Source organism: Quercus robur, chromosome 2, assembly GCF_932294415.1.
Source record: "Quercus robur chromosome 2, dhQueRobu3.1, whole genome shotgun sequence".
NCBI lineage: Eukaryota > Viridiplantae > Streptophyta > Magnoliopsida > Fagales > Fagaceae > Quercus > Quercus robur.
The window spans coordinates 15514487-15541257 of NC_065535.1; the positions used below are offsets into that span (position 1 = coordinate 15514487).

Consider the following 26771-nt stretch of genomic DNA (forward strand, 5'->3'; position numbering starts at 1 on the left):
TTATACTTATAACTAATTGAAATCAATTGTTTATAATCACATATAGTCAGACTCAATTTATGATCGTGCATCTCAGCCATTAAAACTTGATTTGATGATAACTTTCAATCTGATGGTCCGATTTGGGCTCATGACCAGTCGATTTAATCGTTACAACATTAAGATCATTTTGGTGAAATGAGATTAAGAATCTAATAACTAGAATCAAGATGCATATTTTCAATGTAAAGTTACCCTTTTACCCTCCATGTGAGATTAAATGCGGGTTGCAAAATAGGGTGTCAACAGAGAATCACATCTTAGCAAAGGTGGTTGAAGAGGATGGATTTGCATGGTACCTCACATGCTTTTATGGATGGCCCGACTCTAGTTAGAAAGCTAAATCGTGGGCTCTGTTATCACACTTGTCTTCATTTGTGGATGGTCTATGGCTGTGCATTGGAGATTTCAATGTGATATTGCACTCCACCGAGAAGCTCAGTCATCGGCTGCCTTCATACAAGCAGATGGATGAGTTCCACGAGGTGTTGGAACAATGCTCTTTATCAGACTTGGGCTTTCTTAGCTACCTTTTCACATAGAATAACAAGCGACTTGGACTCGCCAACACAAAAAAGCGCCTTGACCGAGCCGTTGCTATTGAGGAATGGAGAGCAAAGTTTCCAAAGAACACAATCACACATCTGTCCTCTCACGCATCAGACCATTTACCAATCATTCTCCAGACCAAGGCCTCTAAGTATTGCCTCTCTAGGAGCAATATGGGGTTTAAGTTTGAAGAAGCTTGGTTATTATGGGAGGATTGAGAAGCTGTGGTTCAAGAAGGTTGGAATAAAATAGAAGGCATGGGTTCAACTATGGCTAACGTGAAAGAGAGGATTGAAGGGTGTGGTAGGGAGTTGCATGCATGGGGTGCATCAAAAACACACCCTGACACCAAAAAAATAAAGGCACTTCAAAAGAGGATAGAGGTGTTGAATATGGGTGAGTGCACTGAAGAAAATAAAACTGAGTTTCTAATGGTCAATAAGGAGTTGGATGACCTCTTGCTTAAACAGGAGATTTTTTGGGCGCAACGTTCTCAAATCTCTTGGCTTAAACATGGAGATAAGAATACAAAATTCTTTCATTCTAAGGCCTTACAACGAAGACAGAGAAATTTATTCAAGGGATAAAGAATCATGATGACAGATGGATGGAGGAAGTGGAAGAGATAGCAGGTGTGGCTACCAGGTATTTTGAGAATATTTTCAAGGTCGGTGAATGTGACAGGTTGGAAGAGTGCCTAGCTACAGTGCATCCTAAGGTGTCTCCTAATATGTGGGATATTTTGTCTAGTGAATATGGTCTGGAGGAAATTAAAGCAGTGTTGTTCCAAATGGGACCAACAAAGGCTCTTGGACCTGACAGTATAAATGCTCTCTTTTACCAAAATTTTTGACATATTGTTGGAGATGATGTGATTAATGCAGTGCTGGATTGTCTGAATAATGGAATTATGGAACCTGATGTTAATTATACACATATTGTTCTCATTCCTAAAATAAAATCACTAGAAAAAATTACTGATTACAGACCCATTAGCCTTTGTAACGTCATTTTACAAAATTATCTCAAAGGTCCTGGCAAATAGATTGAAGCAAATCCTCCCCCACTTGATTGCTACCACTCAAAGTGCTTTTGTACCTGGCCGTCTCATTATTGATAACTTTCTTATAGCATATGAGTCCTTACATGTCATGCATTGTTGCAAAAAAGGTAGAAGAGGTTCCCTTGCTTTGAAACTAGATGTTAGTAAAGCATATGATCGGGTTGAGTGAGCCTTCCTAAAAGGTATCATGACAAAACTAGGCTTTCTTGAGGTGTGGATTGAGCGGGTCATGTGTTGTGTATCTACCCCCTCGTTTTCTGTCTGTATCAATGGAAAATCCTATGGTAACATTATTCCGTCTAAAGGGCTTCGACAGGGAGACCCATTATCTCCTTATTTGTTTCTTTTATGTACAGAGGGTTTCTCATCATTACTTGTAAAAGCTGAGGTAGAGAACAGGTTGCATGGAGTGTTTATATGTAGGAGAGCTCCTAGCATATCTCACTTATTATTTGCAGATGATTCCCTACTCTTTTGCCGAGCCACTCAAGATGAGGTTCAAGAAATAGTGGATATTTTGCAGCTCTATGCCACGGCTTTTAGGCAGCTTATAAATCTTGAGAAATCCTCAATATATTTTAGCAGCAACACAGATGGTGGGCAACGAAATTGGATAAAAACTAGGCTGAATGTTAAGGAAGTGGGCTGGTTTAAAACCTACCTGGGCTTACCAACACTGATTGGATGCTCAAAATATCAAGTTTTTGCCTTTCAAAAGGATAAAGTGTGGAAAAAGCTAGAAGGATGGAAGGGGATAATGCTATCTAGAGCCAGAAAAGAGGTGTTAATAAAGGTCGTTTCTTAATCTCTACCAACATATACTATAGGGTTGTTTCAACTCCCTGTGAAGCTTTGTGATGAGCTCAATGCCATGTGCGCAAGATTTTGGTAGGGGCAGGTGGGAAATGAGAGGAAAATTCATTAGAAGAGTTAGGACTCACTATCTAAACCAGTGTTGTCAATACCGTATCATACCGGCCGGTACGGCTGGAATATACCGTACCGGCCGGTGATCTGGTACGGTTAACCCCTACGTTTCGTACCGGTAAAAATACCGGCCGTACCGGCCTCGTACCGGCCAATACCAGCTGTACCGGCCGGTATTTGAATACCGGACCGAAACGTTAAAAAAACTTGTTTTGTTAATTCTGACATTTTCAAGGGTAAGATTGTAATTTTATTAAATCCTAATTCTAAAACCCTAAGTTCCTAACACTACCCAGTTCCCGCACAGCCCTCTTTCTTTCTTTCTCTCTCTCACGCTCTCTCTCAGCTACTCTGTTCTCTCAGTCTCTCGGCCAATCTTTCTCTCACTCTCGGCAGCTCCGCTGCTCTGTTTCTCAGTCGCCGACTCGCCGCTGCTCTGTTTCTCAGTTGCTGCTACTCTGTCTCTCACTCGCTGCCGCTGCTCTGTCTCTCACTCGCCGCTGCTCCGTCTCTCACTCGCCGCTGCTCCGTCTCTCACTCTCTCGGCCACTCTCAGGTAACGTTTTGTCTTAATTTTTTATGTGTGGAATTATATTTCATGTGGAATATGATAAATAAAAACTTGATTATTGTGTTTATGAATTGATAGCAAAATTGGTTATTGTGTTGGTTCTGTGTTCATGAATTGATATATATTGTTGTTTCATTCTTGATTTTGGTCTTAGGTAACATTTTGTCTTAATTTTTTCTGTGTGGAATTATACTTCATGTGGAATATGATAAATAAAAACTTGATTACTGTGTTTATGAATTGATAGCAAAATTGATTATTGTGTTGGTTCTGTGTTCCTGAATTAATATATATTGTTGTTTCATTTTTTATTTTGGTTAGCTTCAAATATTGGGTTAGTAATTTACAACTTAGTATGACTATTAATAAAAAGGTAACTAGAGTTATTAACAAATAATTGATGGTATATTTGCAGTGTAAATTATGACTGAAAATCAGTCAAGTGTAGCATCTGGCCCGGCTGTAAGGTCCGAGGATCTAGCATGGGCTTATGGCCGTGCTGTGCCGGATGCAAGAAATAACACCCAGTGTACTTTTTGTTGTAAAATGATAAGGGGGGGGGGGGGAGGAATTACTAGGCTCAAGTATCATTTAGCTGGGATTTCGGGTGATGTTGAAGCATGTAAAAAAGTATCTGAAGATGTAAAATGGCAAATGAAACAGTTGATTGAAGATTTAAAGAAAAGTAAACAGAAAAAAAGAAGAATGAATAAAGAAATTGCAAATCCCTATGATGTAGAGGAGGAGGAGGAGGAGGATGATCATCATCATGATGAAGGTAATAATGATAATGAGAGAGGGGGTTCAAAGAGTCATTCATCAGTTAGTAATTATAACACTAAGGGGAAAGAAAAAGTTGGAGAAAAGTCAAACATTAAATCCTATTTTGCTCCAAGAACAAAACCTGGTTCTCAACCGTTCATAAGGTCTTCTTTGGCCTCAAAGCAAATGGTTGAGAAGGCAAGAATGAATTTTGCAAGATGGTGGTACCATGCTAATATACCTTTCCATGCCGCTCACTCTGTGTATTACCAAGAAGCTTTAGATAATGTAACAGCTATTGGGCCTGGTTTTAAGGGACCTTCTTATCATGACTTGAGGGGGCCTTTATTACAAAAACATGTGGGTGAAATGAATGATTATCTCTTAGATGTGAAAAATGATTGGAAAGTTTATGGGTGTTCAATTATGTCAGATGGGTGGACAAATCAAAAGAGAGCTCCAATCATTAATTTTTTAGTGTATTGTCCTAGAGGTACCATGTTTCTTAAATCCCTTGATGTGTCAGACCTAACAAAGGATGCAGATACATTGTTTAAGTTGTTTGATAAAGTTGTTCAAGAAGTTGGGCCTGAGAACGTTGTGCAGTTCATTACAGATAATGATGCTTCTTACAAGTCTGCAGGAAAGAAGCTAATGCAAAAATATGGGACATTCTATTGGTCTCCTTGTGCAGCCTATTGCATTGATTTAATGTTGGAAAATTTTTCTGATAAAAGATATTTTCCTATCATTGATGAAACCATTCAAAAGGCTCAAAAGATTACCAAATTCATATACAACCATGGCAAGATTTTAGCTTTGATGAGAAGCGACTTCACTAATGGTAGGGATTTGATTCGTCCAGCCATCACAAGGTTTGCAACTGAGTTTTTAAGTCTTCAATGCTTGACTAAGTTCAAGAAAGAACTTAGGCAAATGTTTACTTGTGATCAATGGGTCGAATCTCGATATGCTAGGGATGTCATGGGAAAAGAGGTGGCTGCAATTGTTTTGGAAGATAGAGAGTTTTGGTTACAATGTCAACAAATAGTGAAGATTAGTGAGCCTTTGGTTAGAGTACTACGTCTTGTAGATGGGGATGAAAAATCATCAATGGGATACTTGTATGAGGCAATGGATGAAGCAAAGGAGAATATAAAAGCAAGGTTGAAGAATAAAATTTCTGCATATATACCATTTACTAGTGTCATTGATGCTAGATGGGATAAACAACTCCATAGTCCATTGCATGCAGCAGGTTGTTATCTTAACCCTGGAATCTTCTTTAGGCCATCATTTAAGAAGCAAAAAGATGTTACAAAAGGCCTACTTAGTACCATTATAAGGCTGGTTTCTGATCCTGATGAGCAAGATATTCTTAGTTCTCAAATTGAATCATACAAAAAGTCTTTAGGTGACTTTGGAATGCCTATGGCAATCAGCCAACGTGAAAAACTAAGTCCAGGTATGCTATATGTATCTATACATACGTACATATATATATATATATATACACATTTCATTTGAAAGTTTGTTATTTGCTTTGTACTAAATTAATAATTTCTTTTATTTTTGGAAGTTGCTTGGTGGGAGCAATTTGGAAATGACACTCCGGAATTACAAAAGTTTGCAATTCGAGTGCTAAGTCAGTGTTGTAGTGCAACTGGTTGTGAAAAAGCTTGGAGCACATTTGAGTTTGTCCATTCCAAGAGGAGAAATAGGCTTGAGCATAAACATTTGAATGACTTGGTGTATGTTCGGTATAATTTGTTGTAACGAGAAAGGTATGTTTTTAAATATATTCAATTTTTATTTTGAATGATTAGAAAATGTCACCAATGTATGATATTGATTTTGGTAGGAACATTAGAAGGACAAAGGATTACTTGGATCCTGTAAGCCTTGATAATATTGATTTAATGGAGGATTGGGTAGCTGAGGATTCTGAATTTTTGTTACTAACTGAGGAAGATGTGAATTGGGATAGCATTGAAGAACCATTAGCAACAATGACTTTAGAAGATGATAATGATGATGATGATGATGTTGTTGTACTTGATGAGGAAGATGGTGAAAATGATGTTGTGTTGACAGATGCTAATACTCATGTGTATTATGGTCCTGATGTAAATCCTTTTGAAGGATGGGAGTAGATCTTGTGTAATTTGTGTTTATTTGTTTTCTTTGTGTGTAATGAACAATTTTATATTGTGTTTTTTTTTTAGTTGATGTTAAAGTTTCAAACAATGAATTATTTGTTCTTAATTGAAGTAATGTTTTATGATAAACATGAATTTTTGAGGTATTGTTTTATGGTAAATAGAGATTTTGTGTATGTATGTGTGTGTGTGTGTGTGTATATATATATATTAAATATATAAAATAACGGTAAACCCGAAACGGTACACCGGTATTGACCGGTATCCGAAATATACCGTACCGGTGGCCAAACTGGTACGGCCTCCAGTATGGTATTGACAACCTTGATCTAAACCAAAGAAGGAGGGTGGTATGGGCTTTAGGGATATTCGTTGTTTTAATCTAGCAATGCTAGCCAAGCAAGGTTGGAGGTTGCTGCAACCAAAGGATACGCTGCTATATAAATGTTTCAAAGCGAAGTACTTTCCACGGTGCAATTTTTTGGAGGCAGAGGATGTACCTAATAGTTCCTATGTGTGGAAGAGCATTATTGCGACTAAATTGATCCTAAAGAAAGGAAGCTGTTAGACGGTGGGAGATGGTTCTAAAATTCGGGTACTTAAAGACAAATGGATTCCGAACTATCCCACTAATAAGGTGCTGCATCCACTGGTGGAAGAAGAGTGGGAATGGTGGGTTTCGGAGCTAATTGATTGGTCAACCAAGCATTGGGATAGGCAATTACTTGATCTGAAGTTTCACCGTGAAGATGCAGATGCAATCTCTCAGATTCCACTGAGTCATTGACAAACAAATGATACTTTGTTTTGGTTGCACTCCACAGAGGGGGAATTTTCGATAAAAACAGGGTACCATTTGGCTAAAGAGTTAAAGAGGGAGAATGATGTAAATGGAGAGAACTCATTGTCGGTGGGAAGTAGCACAGTGTGGGGCAAGTTATGGAAACTCCACATACCAAACAAGGTCCGAAATTTTGCATAGTGCACTTGCCATGAAATTCTGCTTACTCAAGAGAAGCTTGCTCGAAGACTCATTATGGAGGATGACACATGCCTCCTATGCAAAAGAGACTCAAAATCTGCAATTCATGCCTTATGGGAGTGTAGTGTGGCTCAGGATGTGTGGGTGGGCTGTGCGAGATGGTTGCAAAAAATGGTGGGAGGACAACTTGATGTGCTGCAACTAGTGGAGGAGCTACTGAAAAAATTAACAACTGAGGAGCTCGAGCTATTTTGTGTCTAGGCTTGGTTGATTTGGAATCAACGGAATACTACTATCCATGGTGGGAGTATGCAAGACCCGTCTCGGCTGAACAAGAGAGCAACAAAATTTTTGGAGGAGTTTAGGGAAGCTCAACAACACCTGGCGATCCAAACATCCATTGCTAGAGAAGTCCAGTGGAGCCCACCGTCGAAAAATGGATTTAAGCTAAACTTTAATGCAACCATTTTTGAGGATTTAAATGCATCGGGGTTCGGTGCAGTTATACGCAATGAGGAGGGCGAAGTGATGGCAACCTTGGCAACGAGAGGACCACCCGTTTCTGATTGTGAGGAGGCTGAGGAGTTGGCTTGCCGCAAAGCCTTGGAGTTTGCTATGGATGCGGGTTTCATCAAGCTTCTCATAGAGGGTGATAATGTGTCAGTCATGCGGACCATTTCACGCTCACAGCCTAACAGTTCACGTTTGGGACACTTGTATGAGGATATCCAATGTTTATGCATAGGCCTACGAGCCGTGTCAGTTGGGTGGGTAAGCCGTACAACCAATGGTATGGCTCATTGTTTAGCAAAGTTTGCTAGAGGGATTGTTGATGAGATTGTATGGATGGAGGAATCACCCCCCCCCTACTCTAGAAGCTCTGTATTTGGACTTGGCTAAATTTTAATGAAATTCATTCACTTTCAAAAAAAAAAAAAAAAAAAGAGTCATAATTATCTCCAAAAATTAATGGAGTAAATAATAGCTAATAAAATACCATTAACATTTCCAAGAAATAATAAAAAAAGAAAAAAATATATATACATTGACATGATCCATAGTATGTACCATAGTAAAGAACAATAAAGAAAAGTCTGTGGATTCAGAGTTGCATTGGATAATGTCAATAAGTTTTACATGAGATAGCAAATTAGAATAGGGTTTTTCAATTTGTACACTTCAATTTTACTGTGCTGATTTGTTTTCCCTGGAATTGGTAGTTAAGCCGTCACAGTGGTTTTTTCTTTGGAATAATTTTTCCATCGGTTTTCTCAACATCAGCATATTACGCATGCTTTTGGTTCTGGTGTCATTCCTATTAGCACAATATCGTGTTCGATTGCTTTAATCAAAGCCCTTACATAATTGGACTAAATAATTAACTGGACATAATTGGCACAATCGGAGTCTCTGCAAACAAGCATCATTAACTACAGATCTTTCGAAATTGACAAATATTATTAAGTGAGAACACATAAGATGGATCCTTAGATTCTATCTGTGATCATAGCTGACATAATAAACAAGTATTATGTGTATGAATGAAAATCCAAAATCAGACTTGACTTGAGGGAAGGACCAAGGCTGAACCATTGAAATTGATTGTAGTGGTAGAATTCAAAGAGAAGAAATTAGCTTTATTGATGTCCGAAAAGCCTATTGCCGTCATTCTTGATGATTTGAGAAGTAATGATCTTGTATGCTCTTTCTGTGGGATGAAAACTATCCCAAAAAACATAGTCATTCACATCTGTACAGATTGCAGACGATGGGTTACATATTGGAGCTACCTCTATTAGTCCTGAACCACAGCACCCTTTCTCCGCTATCTTAAAGCCTGTATATGTAATATACAGAAAAATTATTATTATTATTTTATAAAGAAAATAGCAAAGATCAATTGGTGAAACAGGAGGTTATTCGCTATTTATTTGATTTTTCAAAAACAATTACTTAAGTAGCCTCAAATGGCACTATTTCGTTATGTTGCCTCATTTGGAACTCGAGTCTCTGAAAGTCGAGTTCCAAGGGATAACTCAAGTCTCAAAGACTCGAGTTCCATAGAGAAAAAAACCTAAGTTGAGATTTTTTTTAAAGTTTTTAGTGAAACTTGAGTTTCAAAGAGTCAAGTTCTTCACATTGCTAAATAGCCTCATTTGGAACATTTGGAACTAACTCCCAAATACTAGAGTTCCAAATGAAGCTACTTAGCAAAATAGTTTCATTTGAGGTTACTTAATGAAATTGTTTGTGAAATTCAAATAAATAGCAAAAGAGGCTAGTGAAACAGGATGATGGTAATGGTTGATGACAAAGTCATTAAGATAACAACAAATGATTAAAAAAAAAACTGTTGTAAAATATTCTTTGAGTTCCTAAAATATAGGTTAAGTTTTAGGAATTTAAAATGTGTACATTTTGTTATTTTGACCATTCATTTTAAATTTCAATGACAAAAATAGAGCAAATATAGTCTAGGTTCCATTTTTGTCACTAAAATATGTATTTCTATTAAATATATTACAAAAAAATTAATGAAAGTGACAAAGTTTTCCTTTCAACCAATTTTGAATAAACCATTTTTGACACATAATTAGTTTTATAAACTGCTATGTCCAAAATAGGTGTCTTTTGGCTGAATATTGCAGAAAATCGAGTTTATTTGTGATATGGGTACTGTTCAAATTTAATTGGGAAATTGAGGAAAGAGACTTAATTTTGGCAACGGTGTTGCCGAAATTCTAACAAAAAGCATGAGAGGGAAAAGTTTGAATTTTGGTAATCTCATTACCGAAATTCTTACTGCTCGAAATTATTGCCTAGCTGCCAGGTAAAGTGCTAAAAGGAAACCAATTGTTGCAACCAAGTTGCCAATATTGTAGGGGAGTGAGGAGAGAGAAAATAGGAATTGTGGCAACCAAGTTGCCAAAAATGGGAGGGAAAAAGAAAAAGAAAAAAAGAATTGTGGCAACCAAGTTGCCAAAAACTTGGGTAGAAATTTAATATGCAAAAATAAAAATATATCAAAAAGAGTTGGAAGGACATGAAATAATATTAGGGGGAAAATGGCGATGAAAATAATCATAATAATATTCAAATTTCAAAAATATAGTAGAACAATTCTTGATTACATAAAAATATTAATCATTCTTTGTAAAATGCATATATAGTTTACAAAATTTTGCTACCAATATTTATTTACAGTTGTTTATTTGTTTCTATGAAAAGGAAAGTTTTTAAAACTAAAATTGATTATGTCACAAGAAAATTAAATGAATTAGTTATATTATAATTTGAAAAGTGGTTATGAGAAGAACTTAAATATAAAAACTTAATAAGTAATTTTACATCTCAAAAGGTAAGAAGAATGTTATTTTTTAAATAATGAATTTTAAATATAAGAAATGCTCCATTTCAATCTTATTTCAAAATCAGTTATATCATAAGAAAATTAAATGGATTACTCAAATTATAGATTAAAAAGTTGTAATTAGGAAAACCTATATATACTAACTAAATTAATAAGAAGAGTAGCTTTTATGTAAATTAAAAAAAAAAACAAAAAAAAAAAAACTATAATGGATTTTAGATATGAAATGGTCCCACTTAAGATTATGCTCTTAGCCTCTTAGGCCTCAACTTGATTTAAGCCAGTACCGATTGTATCTATAGCTCATTAGTGGCGTGGTCTTGTCATATTGTGTTTCTTTTGTTAATAATATTTTCTCATTCAATGTTGAAATTTTATTTTGCATAAGACAAATCCTTGGAGCATTAAGAAAAGCTCATCTATGTTTGTTTTGATATGGTTTCAATGAAGCTATGAATGTTTAATGTAAATATTTGTTTATTAGCAAAAAAAAAAAAAAAAAATTCCCTCCCATTTTCGGCAACTTGGTTGCCACAATTCCTATTTTCTCTCTCCTCACTCCCCTACAATTTCTGCAACTTGATTGCCACAATTGGTTTCCTTTCCGCCACAGGCAGCACAAATTTTGGTAATGAGATTACCAAAATTCAAACTTTTCTTTCTCATACTTTTTGTTAGAATTTCGGCAACACCGTGGCCGAAATTCACTCTCTTTCCTCAATTTCCCAAATAACTTTGAACAATACCTATATCACAAATAAACTCAATTTTTTGCAATATTTGGTCAAAACACTCTCCAAAATAATATAAATACCATATTTCAAGGACAAATAAATAAATAAATAAATAAATAATTCTGTGACAAAATTTGTGAGTTACCATTCTTTTCAGGGTGTTCAATGAGATCAAGAAGAGGGTTGTAAATATCAAGATAGACCATTCTGCTATCGGGCATGTCCTTGTAAAGGGAATCCAACAAGGTAGTTAGTTTAGCATTGAACAACGTTGCTAGCTGATTGTGGCCTTCTCCACACTGTTTGCGTACTCCTCCAGCAACAGTTCTTTGTGATGGCACACATCTGATTGGCGGAGCTCCGAGTACTCCAATCCTTCGTGCTCCTAGTGAATAAATTTCCTCGAAAACATAACAAGGGACATCAAGTATTATTATTGTTCTTGTCAGTTTATTTTAGAAACGAGAGTATCCAAAACTTATGGTTATCATGAGGTCCTGTTATTCTTGTCTATGTCATTCTTTTTTGGTTCTTTGGTAATAGAAATAGGAAAGCAACACTATTGCTACAATAATGAGCTTGAGTGTGACCAAGAAAGTTGTGTCATTGAAATTTAAAATTTAATTGATAGGATGAAACCTTACCTTCAAGAATTGGGTACCGTACTTGAGCATAAGGTCAGTGTAGGAATTGAAATCGTACTCATATCTTCGTGAAGTAGGTCCAAAATATACATTGGCGATGTCGCAGCTACTTAATGAAATGAGATATAGACTTCTAGTTAAGATGAAGTTTGTCTTGTTTGCTCCAACAATTCCTTGAAGCCTCACAATGTATTCTTTCAACATTCCAAGTTGATCGAACAACGACCATCTTGACTTCGATAAAAAAAAAAATTTTAAAATTTTAAAAAAAAAATGATAAAATGGGAAATACGTATTACACAAACTATGCGTGCACCCAAAAAAAAGGAACAAAAGTATTGTGCGTGTACCGCTAGTTTGGGTGTCAAGGGATCATATCCAGAGCCACCAGAAGCGAAGCAAACACCTATAATGAGGTCTTGAGGTTGCAGGTTTGGATCCATATAAGGAAATTTTTAAAAGAATGAAAAATTTTATTTTGACTCGTATGTATTCTAAAAGTTCAAGTCCGTTTGGAACAACTTATTGGTGTAGCTTATTTGTATAATATTTATCAAAATATATAGCTTTTTTGTATAAACTTTGAATTTTGTTTTTTAGTGTGAGTAGAAAATATAACTCATATAAAAAGTAGAAAGAAAAAAAAAAAAAGGAAATTACATTTTTTTTCAATCTTAAACTATATTACATTTTACATTTACCCCCTTAAACTACGAAAATGCACCATCAGCACCTTAAGGGTGTGTTTGTTTATAAGTGAAATAGGGTGGATGGAAAACTTTGGAGAGAAAATGGGAAGGAAAGCTTTTTTAGACTGTGTTTGGTTGGGTGAAGAGGAAGGAAAATAAATAGTGGGGCCCGGGTGTTTTCTCCCCAAGCCTACCAAAAAGTTTTCTCTCCAAAATGGAGAGAAAAATGGAGTTGTTTAATGCAAGGTTTTCAGACCCGGACCGTTCATTGAACCGTAAAAGGGAGAGGTTCAAGGTTTTTGAGGTCGAATTGAGGTCGAACCGGGGTCAAATCGTGATGACGCCATAATTAATTAAAGCCTAAATATAGATATTAAATTTATAAAACTAGCAAAATTTACAATATATCTATATATGTGAGGGAAATTTAATGATTTTCAAGCATATATTTAATAATTAAATAAGAAAGTTAATAAAATAAAATAATAACCATGAAAACATTAAAATTTATGATTAATTTTTGAAGTAAATTTGAATATCTTTGAAGGATTTTAATTATAATTTTTTTTTATTCCTTGTAAGAGATGGATAATTTAATTAAGTAGAATAAAATTGTAAAAAAAAAAAAAAAAAATTGCTAAGGGGTTGGACCACACGGTTCTCACCGCTTCGTGCGGTCCAACCCTGGTTTTAGCGGTTCACGGAATTAACAAAAAATCCGGTTCTTTATGCTTAAAAAACCGGTTTTCATCCCAGTTCCCGGTTTTCACGGTCCAACCTCCCGGTCCGGTTTTGAAAACCATGGTTTAATGGACGAAAATGCCCATGTGCAACGTCCAATTACTTTCTTCTTCTTTTTATCTTTTTTTTTTTTCCTTTTTTTTTTGTGTGTGTGCTTTCCTGAGCACTTCTTCCTTTTTTTTTTTTTTTTTTCTTTTTTCTTTTTTTCCTTTCCTGGATGTTGCCCTTTTTTTTTCTTGGGCTGTGGGTGTGATAGTTATTTAGTTTATCTATTTATTTATTTTTTAACTAGACATGATATTTTTTTGGGACATGATTTTTATTTTTTAATAAATTGGGTGATTTTTTTTGTCACTTTTTTGTTTTAATTGGCCATCATTTTTAAACAATGGTATATGAGTAAATTTATACAAATTCACTTTTTTCATCCCTCCACTTTTCCACTCCCCCCCCCCCCCAAAAAAAAAAAAGATAAATTAAAATATTTTCTATCCTCTCACTTTCCACCCCTCCAACCAAATGAACCCTAAAACCAAAACCTTGTAATACTTAGACCCCTTACATCACTTTCCCAATTAAGTTGGACAAAAAACATAGTCACATGAGTTGTGCATGACACCAACAGGCATGGAACCCACTAATCCCAACTAAAATGATTAAAATGCGCCCCCCCCCCCCAAAAACCCAAAACAAATCCCCACTTTTTTCCTAAAATCTTGTTTGGCTAGAGAGAAAAAGAAAATTAACAGAAATATGAATTCAAAAAACAGTGCCACCAAGATGAACAACAATTGTGAGGGGCATTTCGGTCATTCTATGTAAGCTTAGAGGGTTCCATTTTAGCCGATGTTACTTGAAACTCAAATAACTCAAGTGACTATGGGCTATTTGGTAGTAGTGTTTAAGTATTGTTGTTCAAAATGATGTGAAAATTATGGCTTAAAAAGTGTTGTGAAAATACGTGTTTAAAGTACTCATAATGTAAAAAATGTGTTTGGTATCATATTTCAAATAACATATTTTAAAATATGGAAAAAGATAATTGTGGGCCCGTTTGGTACTATTGTTTAAGTAACAATACGTATTTCCACAACACTTTTTCACTCATATGTATTTTTACAATACTTAAACGTACTAGAAATCTCTTACCAAACGGTATGAGTGCGTATTTTTTTAAAAAGTAAAAAATATCTGACATGAATAGTACAGTTAGTACTATTTTATTTTATGAGCCTCTTCACTCGCCCTTTCTTTTTTCCTTCAATGCTCTTCGTCCTTCTGAACCCTAGGTCCCAACATCTTTGCTTTTCTTTTGTTGTTTCTTTCTTTTGTTTGCTCTAAATGTTTGATTTGGTTTGTGTTTTGTGGGTGAGGGTTAAACTCAAATGGGTTTTGTTTACTAGGTTTGAGATTCTATTTCTATGGGTTTTGTTTTGTTGGTGGGGTTAAATGCAAGAGAGATAGGAAAAAAAAAAAGAAAGAAAAAGAAAACCAGTGGGTTTCGTAGGAAAAATAAAAAAGTCATTTAGGAGAGAAGAAAAAGTTGTATGTTCACATCGGTGGGTTCCACAAATTTTAATATATTTACAACAATGTCAATGAGTAACTTTGTTTGTATTTTTTGGAAATACGTATGAGTAAAAAAAAAAATGTGAAAAAACGTGTAATATTGTTTAAAAACTGAAAATTATTGTTTAAATGCATGTATCAACGGGCCTTTAGGGGACAATGGTGCATTATTTTAGTATATATAAAATAAGATATAGTGTATGATGTCAGGGACGGAACAACTCAAGGGCAAAGGGGGGCCATGCCCCCCCCCCCCCCACCCCCCCAAAAAAAACCTTTGAAAAAAAAATATACTAGTATGTATATTAACAAAAAGAATTTTAATTCTAGCTCTTAAATTTATATACTTGGCTCCCCTCCCCAAAAAATTTACAAATTGACCCAAGAAATCCAACAAATAGATAACAAGCAAAATCTATAAAAAAAAAAATGCACATATCCATATAATAAGAAAAATCTTTGGACAAATCATAAATTCAATCTAAGCAAAACCAATAACAACAAATTAATTACAAATCCTAGCAAAAAAAATCATAAAACCCAATAACCTTTACCCAATTTCTCCCTCTCACTTGAGAGTTCTATGCCCCTCTCAAATGACTTGACCCTCATAGCCATAGAGACAACTCCTATGCCACATATTGATCGCTTTATCCACACATCAATTATACTTTGAAAATATTAAGATGTGCTAATTGACTTGTAAAACTCTTGATTATAAAATCCTATTATTAAAGTTTTTTTTAAAGAAAAAATACAAATAATAATTAATAAATTAATGCTAATAATACAACTTTGTCAACTTCTAATATTAATATTCCAATTTCTTAAAATCTAAGAACAAAGAACTTTGGCCCCCCAAGTTTGAATCCTGGATCGTCCTGTATAATGTGATTTTCCCAAAAACACAAACAAACAAAAAGAAAATAATACCCACAGAGAGAGAGAGAGAGAGATCATGAATTAATACCTATCATGTCCAAGGGGACCTTGCCATCGCTGAATCTGCCTGTTGCAACTTTTCCTTTGAAGTCATTCCCATACGGACTGTAATTAGCCTTAGATGGAGTTACTCGATTGTCGTTGTTGCCTGTATCCACTGTCGAACCTCCTAAGACAAAAATTGCAGGATAGGTTTCATTTGGTGGTAGCTTTATGACAGCCATGGTGTTGTAGAAGAGAACAAACAATATGAGATTGAACAATAATATAGAACAAGGGTGGGAGTTCACAAAGAGAGACTGCATTTTCTTCATTGGCTTGCTTGCTCACAGACTCAATGTGAAAGACGTATGTACAGGTTGGCGGGGTGTGCAGTTTCCTTTGCATATGATATAAATAGTAGGTTGAACTATTGTTTTAATCCTGCACCTAACCTTCCTAGCTCCGACAGTGAGGGGCATTTCCCTATTTAGTTTGGGAAGAAGGGCAAAAGGCTAATTAATTTTCCCAAAAAGGGCAGAAGCCCATTTTGTCCCTTATTTAACCATTAAAAACTTTACCAGTTGAGCTAACTGAAACCCACTATAACAAATGTTTTTTAGTACACTCTGGTTTGGATATTTTTCAAAAGGGAAATATTATTCAACTTAGCATCTTTTTGAAAGACCACGTTTAATTTTTTTTTCTCAAAATTCCTTTTTTTTTTTAGATAAAAAAATCTTATGGGCAAATTATAACTTACCCACATGTGGTTTGGTGAAAATTTAAGTTGCTTACCTGTAATTTGAAATTTAACACTTTAGCCATCTGAAATTAGCTCAGTTAGAGTTCTGTAACCCACCTAGCTCTGTTAAAAACAGGGTTAAATATGTAATTTTGTTATACTTTTATGTCTCTCTCCTCCAAAAACACAAAAAAAAAAAAAAAAAAAAAAAAAAAAAAAAAACATAAAAATGTAAGATGAAAAAAGATCAAAAAGATGTCGGTAAGGTTTTGAAAAAAAAAAATTAAGAGAAAAGCTTCCTTTGCCTAAGCTAAAGTCCACTCTCATTCTTTGGTTGAGTCCACAAACAAACTTCCTACAAGCAAATCAATGTACCAAGGTACCAGTGATTAATGATTTAAATTTTCTGTGTGGATTGGATACTCTGAAATAAATGAAGGCCGAAAGAAAGGTTGTAAGCAGTGGGCCAGTGACGTTACACCGACTAGTTGAGTGGGAGATTTCAAGAAAAACATGCTTCTCAATTGAAAGGATGTATGGTATGAACACTCAATCAATGGATTACTTAGAAAAATAGGATTAGTTGCTGTAAACATTATAAACAAATTAAAAGACAAAACTACACGATGCTTTTCAATCCCAAGCAATTATATTTGGCGTTGTGTTCAATATCGTTCTCTAGACATTGGAGGGGAGTACTTCAAAGCAGCTGTGCCCACTCCTTTAAAGATTCCCAGTTGTCCCTTGAAACAAGTTTCAAGTTTATGATCACAAATCATGTAGATATACTACTTTAATCTAGTATTCACTCTAAAACTTAACCAGCAACCAAACAAATCAATGAGAAATTACAATGTATTTGAACATATATAAAGAAGTGACAACAGCACGATAAGGAGTATATCAGTGCATACAACCCAGTAAATCAATGACGAAACAAGATTTCATGTAGTTGTATATAATTTTTTTTTTTTTTTAAAAAAACCTTACCAACATCTTTTCGATCCTATTTGATATTATATTTTTATATTTTTTGTGTTTTTGGAGGAGAGAGATATAAAAGTAAAGCAAAATTACACATTTAACCCTATTTTTAATAGAGGTGGGTTATAGAACCCTAACCTCAGGTGGGTAAAATGTCAAATTTCTAACCACATATAGGCAACTTAAATTTCAGCCAAATCACAAGTAGGTAAATTGTAATTTCCCCAAATCTTATATATCTAAATAAAAATACTTATAGAAGATCTTAATTTTACGGGAGACCATGAACCCCACCTAATCTATATGTATAGTTCTAACTCTATCCTCCATCTCAACCACCACATCCCATTAGCCAATTGCATATTAACATATATTATATGTGGATTAGGTTTCGAAATGGAGCCCAATGCCATTCTAATCATAAAACCGCAAATTAACATATATTATATGTGGATTAGGTTTCAAAATAGAGCCCAATGCCAGTCTAATCATAAAACCACAAATAGCAACAATGGGAATTATCCACAATTTAGAGCTTCAGAAGGTTCATGCTTTCATTATTTCTTGTAAATCTTGAGATTATAAGCATATTTGACCTATTGATGCCTGATTCTCATATTCAAAAAAATTTAATAATAGGTGACGTGGCAAGATTGATATTATTTATTATTATTATTATTATTTTGCTAAAAATAGTGTAGTTCAATTGGTTAACAATTCCTAATATTTCCAATATGTCCAGGTTTCAAATCTTCACTCTCTTATTGTAACTATCTAATTATCCAAAAATTAAAAATCCTCTATTTTATTTATTTTTTGAGAATCTTTATTTTTGTGGTTAGGGAACAGAGTTACAGAGATGATTTGACTATGCCCTCAGATTTCTTTTATTATTTTTCTATAAATACTTAAATAGGATAGGACTATAGGAGTACAAAGTAAAAGAAAGAATAAAAAATAAAAAGATAAGGGTAAATTACAAGTTACACTCCTAAAATTTGGGAGTGTTTGGATATTACATCCTGAAATTTCAGAATTTAGATTTTATCCCCTAAAGTTTGGGGGTGTTTGGAATTTACACTCTGGCGTTTCAAAATTTAGATTTTACCCCATAAAGTTTGGAAGTGTTCGGATTTTTCACTCCCAAATTCTGAAACTTTAAAGTGTAAAATCTAAACATCTTCAAACTTAAAGGAGTAAAATCTAAATACCCCTAAAATTTAGAGGGTAAACTTCAAATTCCGAAATGTAAAAAAAAGAAAATGAGGCGGTCGATCATTTTGGGTAGATGAATACTAGGAAAAAGACCCTACATCATCAAATAGTATTGTTAGATGTGAACATTATTAATACTAACTTGTAACCTCATGCACATACATGAATCCGCCTAAAGATATACAATAAGATGCAAAGTATAATTCTTATATATATAATTTAAATATTATTGATAATCATTCTTATTCTTATATTTTGTTAACTCTTTAAAAAGTCTTATAAGAATATTGTTAGGTATAAAATGTAAACTGTCAATGTTTATTCATTTAATTACTTTTATTTTTCTATTACTTCTTATATTTTGTTATTATGAAGCGCTTTTTTTTTTTTTTTTGACGATTCCTTTATTCTAAACTCTTTGGTTTTTGTATTTAATAACTCACTTAGATGAATATTTAAAAAGTGGTTCCACATTTGATTCTAAAATTAGGAAATAAAACTCTCTCTAAAAACAAATAACTTAGGACACATGGTACAAAAATGACTCTAATTTAATTGGATTTTCTTTGAGTTTTGCCAACTAATATTAATTTTTATATATATATATATATATATGTGTGTGTGTGTGTGTGTGTGTGTGTGTGTGTGTGTGTGTATATAATATATGGCATGGTTTGCAATTGTAAATCTCCTATAAATGGGCAACTAATGTCTTTTTTGGAAATATCTCAAAAAAAAAAAATTTGGCATGGTTGAAACTATCTCAAGGGAAAAAAAAAAAGTATTTTTCGAAAAAGGCAACTAAAATAGTAAGCACTAATAATTCTGAAATTTTAGGTGGGAGTTTGGATCGTAATAAATTCAGAGGTTCGTATTCGTACTATAAAGCAAAGAAAGGGATATTTAAATGCGGTTCATTAAAGCCACATGATTAAGCAGTTGATTGATGAGATCATTCAATTGATAATTACTATAAGAGAGCTTTATGGCAGTTAAAATCGATATGAGTAAGGCATACAATAGGGTAGAATGAGTTTTTGTTAAAAAGGTGATGAGGAAGCTGGGTTTTCATGGAAAATGGATTGACTAGGTGCTGAAATGCATTACAATTGTCACGAATTCAATCTTGATCAATGGGGAAGCTCACGATAAGATCTGCCCAAGTAGGGGGCTTTGACAAGGAGACCCATTATCCCCATATCTGTTCCTCCTATGCACAGAAGCCTTTCAGCCCTTATTGTTGAAGCAAATAACAGCCAAAGTCTCACAGGAGTATCTATATGTAGGGGCTGTTCTAGGGTTACCCATTTGTTCTTCGCGGATGATAGTCTACTATTCTGTCGGGTAGAAAGATAGGAATGCACCAAGTTGGTAGAAATCGTAAAACTCTATGAGGCAGCCTCAGGACAAAAAATCAATGCAGATAAGTCCGCAGTGAATTTCAGCCACAATACAACCCCCGAAGCAAGAAGTGAAGTCTTGGAAATCCTTGGACCTATGTAGGACACAAGACAAGGTAAATACCTTGGCCTGCCAACTGTAATAGGCAAGTCGAAGAATCAAGGTTTCGTAGAAATAAATGAGAGAGTTGGAAAGAAACTATTGGGTTGGAAGGAGAAAATGCTCTCAATGGGTGGAAAGGAAATTCGCATAAAAAGAGTAACCCAGGCAATCCCCACGTATACCATGAGCTGCTTCTTGCCCCCAAAAGGCTTGTGTGATGATTTGGAGAGGATGGAGAGGAATTTCTGGAGGGGTTAGAAAGACTAGAAGACAAAAATGTCTTGGGTCAACTGGAGGAAAATGTGCATGTCGAAGGCACATGGAGGTATGGGCTTCCACAATCTCCAAGCTTTCAACTTAGCAATGTTAGCAAAGCAAGCATGGCGCATCTTGGCTAATCCAACATGCAATGATTTTCTCCACTTGACAAAAGCAGAGTGCAAGACCGTATTAACAGATTGTGTTTGTTTTATTACACAATGTTTTTTTATAACTTCAATACGTGACTTTAAATGACACTTATAAGTCATAGTTACACACATTGTCTAGTACAAGTTTTGGTCTTACTAAAAAGAGTCATAATTATCTCCAAAAATTAATGGAGTAAATAATAGCTAATAAAATACCATTAACATTTCCAATAATAATTATATAATAAAAAAAGAATAATATATATACATTGACATGATCCACAGTATGTACCATAGTAAAGAATAATAAAGAAAAGTTCGTGGATTCAGAGTTGCATTGGATAATGTCAATAAGTTTTACATGAGATAGCAAATTAGAATAGAGTTTTTCAACTTGTAAACTTCAATTCTACTGTGCTGATTTGTTTTCCTTGGAATTGGTAGTTAAGCCGTCGTAGTGGTTTTGGTTCTGGTGTTATTCCTATTAGCACAATATTGTGTTTGATTGCTTTAATCAAAGCCCTTACATAGTTGAACTAAATAATTAACTAGACATAATTGGCACAATCGGAGTCTCTGCCTCTCTTCTTGTTTAATAAATAAGAATTTATTCAATAAAACGGTGATACAATTGGAACATTTTGCAAATAAGCATCATTAACTACAGATCTTTCGAAATTGACAAATATTATTAAGTGAGAACACATAAGATGGATCCTTCGATTCTATTTGTGATCATTGTTGACATAATAAACAAGTATTATGTGTATGAATGAAAATCCAAAATCAAACATGACTTAAGGGAAGGACCAGGGCTGAACCACTGAAATTGATTGTAGTGGTAGAATTCAAAGAGAAGAAATCAACTTTACTGATGTCCGAAAAGCCTATTGCCGGCATTCTTGATGATTTGAGAAGTAATGATCTTGTATGCTCTTTCTGTGGGATGAAAACTATCCCAAAAAACATAGTCATTCACATCTGTACAGATTGCAGACGATGGGTTACATATTGGAGCTACCTCTATTAGTCCTGAACCACAACACCCTTTCTCCGCTATCTTAAAGCCTGTATATGTAATATACAGAAAAATTAATATTATTATTATTATTTTATAAAGAAAATAGCAAAGATCAATTGGTGAAATAGGAGGTTATTCGCTATTTGTTTGATTTTTCAAAAACAATTACTTAAGTAGCCTCAAACGGAACTATTTCGTTATGCAGCCTCATTTGGAACTCAAGTCTTTGAGAGTCGAGTTCCTACTCCAAGGGGTAACTCAAGTCTCAAAGACTCGAGTTCTATAGAGAAAAACACCTAAGTTGAGATTTTTTTTTTTTTTAAGTTTTTAGTGAAACTTGAGTTACAAAGAGTCAAGTTCTTCACATTGCTAAATAGCCTCATTTTTACATTTAGAACTAACTCCCAAATACTAGAGTTCCAAATGAAGCTACTTAGCAAAATAGTTTCATTTGAGGTTACTTAATGAAATTGTTTGTGAAATTCAAATAAATAGCAAAAGAGGCTAGTGAAACAGGATGATGGTAATGGTTGATGACAAAGTCATTAAGATAACAACGTATGATTACTATTAAAAAAAAAAAACTGCTGTAAAATATTCTTTGGGTTCCTCAAATATAGGTTAAGTTTTAGGAATTTAAAATGTGTACATTTTTTTTTATTTTGACCATTCATTTTAAATTTCAATGACAAAAATAGAACCAATATAGTCTAGGTTCCATTTTTGTCACTAAAATATGTATTCTATTAAATATATTACAAAAAAATTAATGAAAGTGACGAAGTTTTCCTTTCAGCCAATTTTGAATAAACCATTTTTGACACATAATTAGTTTTATAAACCGCTATGTCCAAAATAGTATACATACCATATTTCAAGGATAACAATATATATTTATGTGACAAAATTTGTGAGTTACCATTCTTTTCAGGGTGCTCAATGAGATCAAGAAGAGGGTTGTAAATATCAAGATAGACCATCCTGCTATCAGGCATGTCCTTGTTAAGGGAATCCAACAAGGTAGTCAATTTAGCATTGAACAACATTGCTAGCTGATTGTGGCCTTCTCCACACTGTCTACGTACTCCTCCGGCAATAGTTCTTTGTGATGGCACACATCCGATTGGCGGAGCTCCGAGTACTCCAATCCTTCGTGCTCCTAGTGAATAAATTTCCTTGAAAACATAACAAGGGACGTCAAGTATTATTATTGTTCTTGTCGGTTTATTTTAGAAACGAGAGTATCCAGAACTTATGGTTATTATGAGGTCCTGTTATTCTTGTCTATGTCATTCTTTTTTGGTTCTTTGGTAATAGAAATAGGAAAGCAACACTATTGCTACAATAATGAGCTTGAGTGTGACCAAGAAAGTTGTGTCATTGAAATTTGGAATTTAATTGATAGGATGAAACCTTACCTTCAAGAATTGGGTAGCATACTTGAGCATAAGGTCAGTGTAGGAATTGAAATCGTACTCGTATCTTCGTAAAGTAGGTCCAAAATATACATTGGCGATGTCGCAGCTACTCAATGAAATGAGATATAGACTTTTGGTTAAGATGAAGTTTGTCTTGTTTGCTCCAACAATTCCTTGAAGCCTCACAATGTATTCTTTCAACATTCCAAGTTGATCGGACAACGACCAGCTTGACTTTGATAATAAAAAATTAAAAAGAAATCAAAATTAAAAAAAAATGATAAAATGGGAAATACATTTTACACAAACTGTGCGTGCACCCAAAAAAAAGGAACAAAAGTATCGTGCATGTACCGCTAGTTTGGGTGTCAAGGGATCATATCCAGAGCCACCAGAAGCAAAGCAAACACCTGTAATGAGGTCTTGAGGTTGCAGGTTTGGATCCATATACGCAGGTAAAAGTTCTTTAATTTCCAATTCCTTCACTAAAAGTTGAAATGGAATCAGAAATTGAACTTTGGGCATGAATTAAGGAAATTTTTAAATGAATGAAAAATTCTATTTTGACTCGTATGTATTCTAAATGTTCAAGTCCGTTTGGACCAACTTATTGTTGTAGCTTATTTGTATAATATTTATCAAAATATATAGCTTATTTGTATAAACTTTCAATTTTGTTTTTAAGTGTGATTAAAAAATATAACTCATATAAAAAGTAGAAAGAAAAAAAAAAAAGGAAATTACATTTTTTTTCCAGCTTAAACTATACCACATTTTACACTAACCCCCTTAAACTACGAAAATGCACCATCAGCACCTTAAGGGTGTGTTTGTTTAGAGGTGAAATAGGGTGGATGGAGCTGTTTAATGGACAAAAATGTGCACATGGGCAATTCGTACAATTACTTTCTTCTTCTTTTTATCTTTTTTTTTCCTCTCTTTTTTTTTTGTGTGTGCTTTTCCTGAGCACTTCTTCCTCTCTTTTTTTTTTTTTTTTTTTTCTTTTTTTCCTTTCCTGGATGTTCCCTCTTTTTTTTCTTAGGTTGTGGGTGTGATAGTTGTTTAGGTTTTTTTTTTTTTTTTTTAACTAGATATGATTTTTTTTGGGACATGATTTTTATTTTTTACTAAATTGGGTGATTTTTTTTATCACTTTTTTGTTTTAATTGGCCATCATTTTTTAACAATTGTATATTAGTAAATTTATACAAATTCACTTTTTCCATCCCTCCACTTTTCCACTCCAAAAAAAAAAAAAATACGTATATATATATATATATATAAATTAAAATCTTTTCATCCTCCCACTTTTCCACCCCTCCAACCAAACGAACCCTAAAACCAAAACCTTGTAATACTTAGACCCCTTACATCACTTTCCCAATTAAGTTTGACAAAAAGCATAGTCACATGAGTTCTGCATGACACCAACGGGCATGGAACCCACTAATCCCAGCTAAAATGATTAAAATGCGCCCCCCACATCAGTTACACTTTGAAAATATTAAGATATGCTAATTGACTTGTAAAACTCTTGATTATAAAATCCTATTATTAATTTTTTTTTAAGAAAAAATACAAATAATAATTAATAAATTAATGCTAATAATACAACTTTATCAACCTCTAATATTAATATTCCAATTTCTTAAAATCTAAGAACAAAGAACTTTGGCCCCCCAAGTTTGAATCCTAGTTCGTCCTGTATGATGTGATTTTCCCAAAAACACAAACAAACAAAAAGAAAATAATACCACGAGAGAGAGAGAGAGATCATGAATTAATACCTATCATGTCCGAGGGGACCTTGCCGTCGCTGAATCTGCCTGTTGCAACTTTTCCTTTAAAGTCAATCCCATACGGACTGTAATTAGCCTTAGATGGAGTTACTCGATTGTTGTTGTTGCCTGTATCCACTGTCGAATCTCCAAAGATAAAAATTGCAGGATAGGTTTCATTTGGTGGTAGCTTTATGACAGCCATGGTGTTGTAGAAGAGAACAAACAATATGAGATTGAACAATAATATTGAACAAGGGTGGGAGTTCACAAAGAGAGACTGCATTTTCTTCATTGGCTTGCTTGCTCACAGACTCAATGTGAAAGACGTATGTACAGGTTGGCGGGGTGTACAGTTTCCTTTGCATATGATATAAATAGTAGGTTGAACTATTGTTTTAATCCTCCACCTAACCTTCGTCTTTGTATTAATTTTGTCCCTAGATCCGACAGTGAGGGGAGAATAAACGTGTCATGTCTTAATTCATAAAACTAAATAAAAATGTGACACGTCTTATACTTTTAAGTATGGTGATTCTAATAATATGATATAAAATCACCAATTTAAATGTTGAATAGTTTTGAGAATTTTAGTCTTTGTTAGTATAAACTATATAGTATAGGAGATCAATCATAAGAGCTTTTATAGCAAATGTTTTTTTTTTTTTTTATTATAAAGTTTCAATCGGTAATGTTTGCTTTTGATGATTATGTTTTTTATTATCAAACTAAGACATCAATCAGTTTTTAATGTAGACAGAGATTAAATCTCATATCTCTTATTTAACCCTCAGAGACTTTACCAGTTGAGTTAACTAAAACCTACTATAACAAATGTTTTTTAGTATACTCCAGTTTGGAAATTATCATGTTTTTTGTACTTTTCAATTTATTGGTTTTTCTCATGTACGTCGCCAAGGGAATAGTGTAGCACATGCTTTGGCTAGAAGGGCTATTAGGGAAGTTGATTTAACTGCCTGGATGGAAGATGTACCACCAGACATCCACCATAGTGTTCAGGCTGATTTAGCCAATTTTGATTAATAATAATAGTTAACTTCTTTCTCAAAAAAAAAAAAAAAAAGCATCTTTTTGAAAGACCACATATAATTTTTTTTTTTTCTCAAAATTACGTGTCATGTCTTAATTCATAAAACTAAATAAAAATGTGACATGTCTTATACTTTTAAGTATGGTGATTCTAATAATATAATATAAAATCAACAATTTAAATGTTGAATAGTTTTGAGAATTTTAGTCTTTGTTAGTATAAACTATATAGTATAGGAGATCAATCATAAGAGCTTTTATAGCAAATGTTTTTTTTTTATTATTATTATAAAGTTTCAATCGGTAATGTTTGCTTTTGATGATTATGTTTTTTATTATCAAACTAAGACATCAATCAGTTTTTAATGTAGACAGAGATTAAATCTCATATCTCTTATTTAACCCTCAGAGACTTTACCAGTTGAGTTAACTAAAACCCACTATAACAAATGTTTTTTAGTATACTCCAGTTTGGAAATTATCATGTTTTTTGTACTTTTCAATTTATTGGTTTTTCTCATGTACGTCGCCAAGGGAATAGTGTAGCACATGCTTTGGCTAGAAGGGCTATTAGGGAAGCTGATTTAACTGCCTGGATGGAAGATGTACCACCAGACATCCACCATAGTGTTCAGGCTGATTTAGCCAATTTTGATTAATAATAATAGTTAACTTCTTTCTCAAAAAAAAAAAAAAAACATCTTTTTGAAAGACCACATATAATTTTTTTTTTTCTCAAAATTCCTTTTTTTTCAAGATAACAAAATATTATGGGCAAATTATTACTTACCCACCTGTGGTTTGGTGGAAATTTAAATTGTCTACCTGTAGTTTGAAATTTAACACTTTACCCACCTGAGCTTAGCTCAGTTAGAGTTTTGTAACCCACCTCTATTAAAAACAGGGTTAAATATATAATTTTGTTAT

The 26771-nt window shown here is 33.9% G+C and overlaps 3 protein-coding genes and 1 long non-coding RNA gene across 9 annotated transcripts; 3 read left to right on the forward strand and 1 right to left on the reverse strand.

Annotated features, from left to right (window-relative positions):
• The first annotated feature begins 3854 nt into the window (after nucleotides 1-3854).
• On the forward strand, nucleotides 3855-6064 carry LOC126695419 (uncharacterized). Its single transcript, XM_050392167.1, has 3 exons — nucleotides 3855-5376; nucleotides 5491-5671; nucleotides 5773-6064. The coding sequence occupies exons 1-3, from the start codon at nucleotides 3855-3857 to the stop codon at nucleotides 6062-6064; spliced, it is 1995 nt and encodes a 664-aa protein (XP_050248124.1).
• A 1297-nt stretch (nucleotides 6065-7361) lies between these two features.
• On the forward strand, nucleotides 7362-7952 carry LOC126695422 (uncharacterized). Its single transcript, XM_050392176.1, has one exon. The coding sequence runs from the start codon at nucleotides 7362-7364 to the stop codon at nucleotides 7950-7952; it is 591 nt and encodes a 196-aa protein (XP_050248133.1).
• A 539-nt stretch (nucleotides 7953-8491) lies between these two features.
• On the reverse strand, nucleotides 8492-25160 carry LOC126712582 (GDSL esterase/lipase EXL3-like). Of its 6 annotated transcripts, none has more exons than XM_050411964.1 (6): nucleotides 24804-25160; nucleotides 23427-23501; nucleotides 12151-12206; nucleotides 11801-12034; nucleotides 11302-11557; nucleotides 8492-8889 (listed from the first exon to the last, which is right to left on the reverse strand). In XM_050411964.1, exons 1-6 carry the CDS (start codon nucleotides 25087-25089, stop codon nucleotides 8690-8692), a joined length of 1107 nt encoding a protein of 368 aa, XP_050267921.1. In that variant the 5' UTR covers nucleotides 25090-25160; the 3' UTR covers nucleotides 8492-8689. The 6 variants fall into 6 exon arrangements, with proteins under 6 accessions (XP_050267921.1, XP_050267920.1, XP_050267919.1 ...); XM_050411963.1 differs by lacking the exon at nucleotides 12151-12206 and adding an exon at nucleotides 23094-23250 and having other exon boundaries at nucleotides 11801-11877; nucleotides 23371-23501; nucleotides 24804-25157; XM_050411962.1 differs by lacking the exon at nucleotides 12151-12206 and adding an exon at nucleotides 23050-23250 and having other exon boundaries at nucleotides 11801-11833; nucleotides 23371-23501; nucleotides 24804-25157.
• LOC126712585 (uncharacterized) lies at nucleotides 11747-23177 on the forward strand. Its single transcript, XR_007651132.1, has 2 exons — nucleotides 11747-11877; nucleotides 23094-23177. It is a non-coding gene; the product is annotated as an uncharacterized LOC126712585 (long non-coding RNA).
• Nucleotides 25161-26771: the final 1611 nt, after the last annotated feature.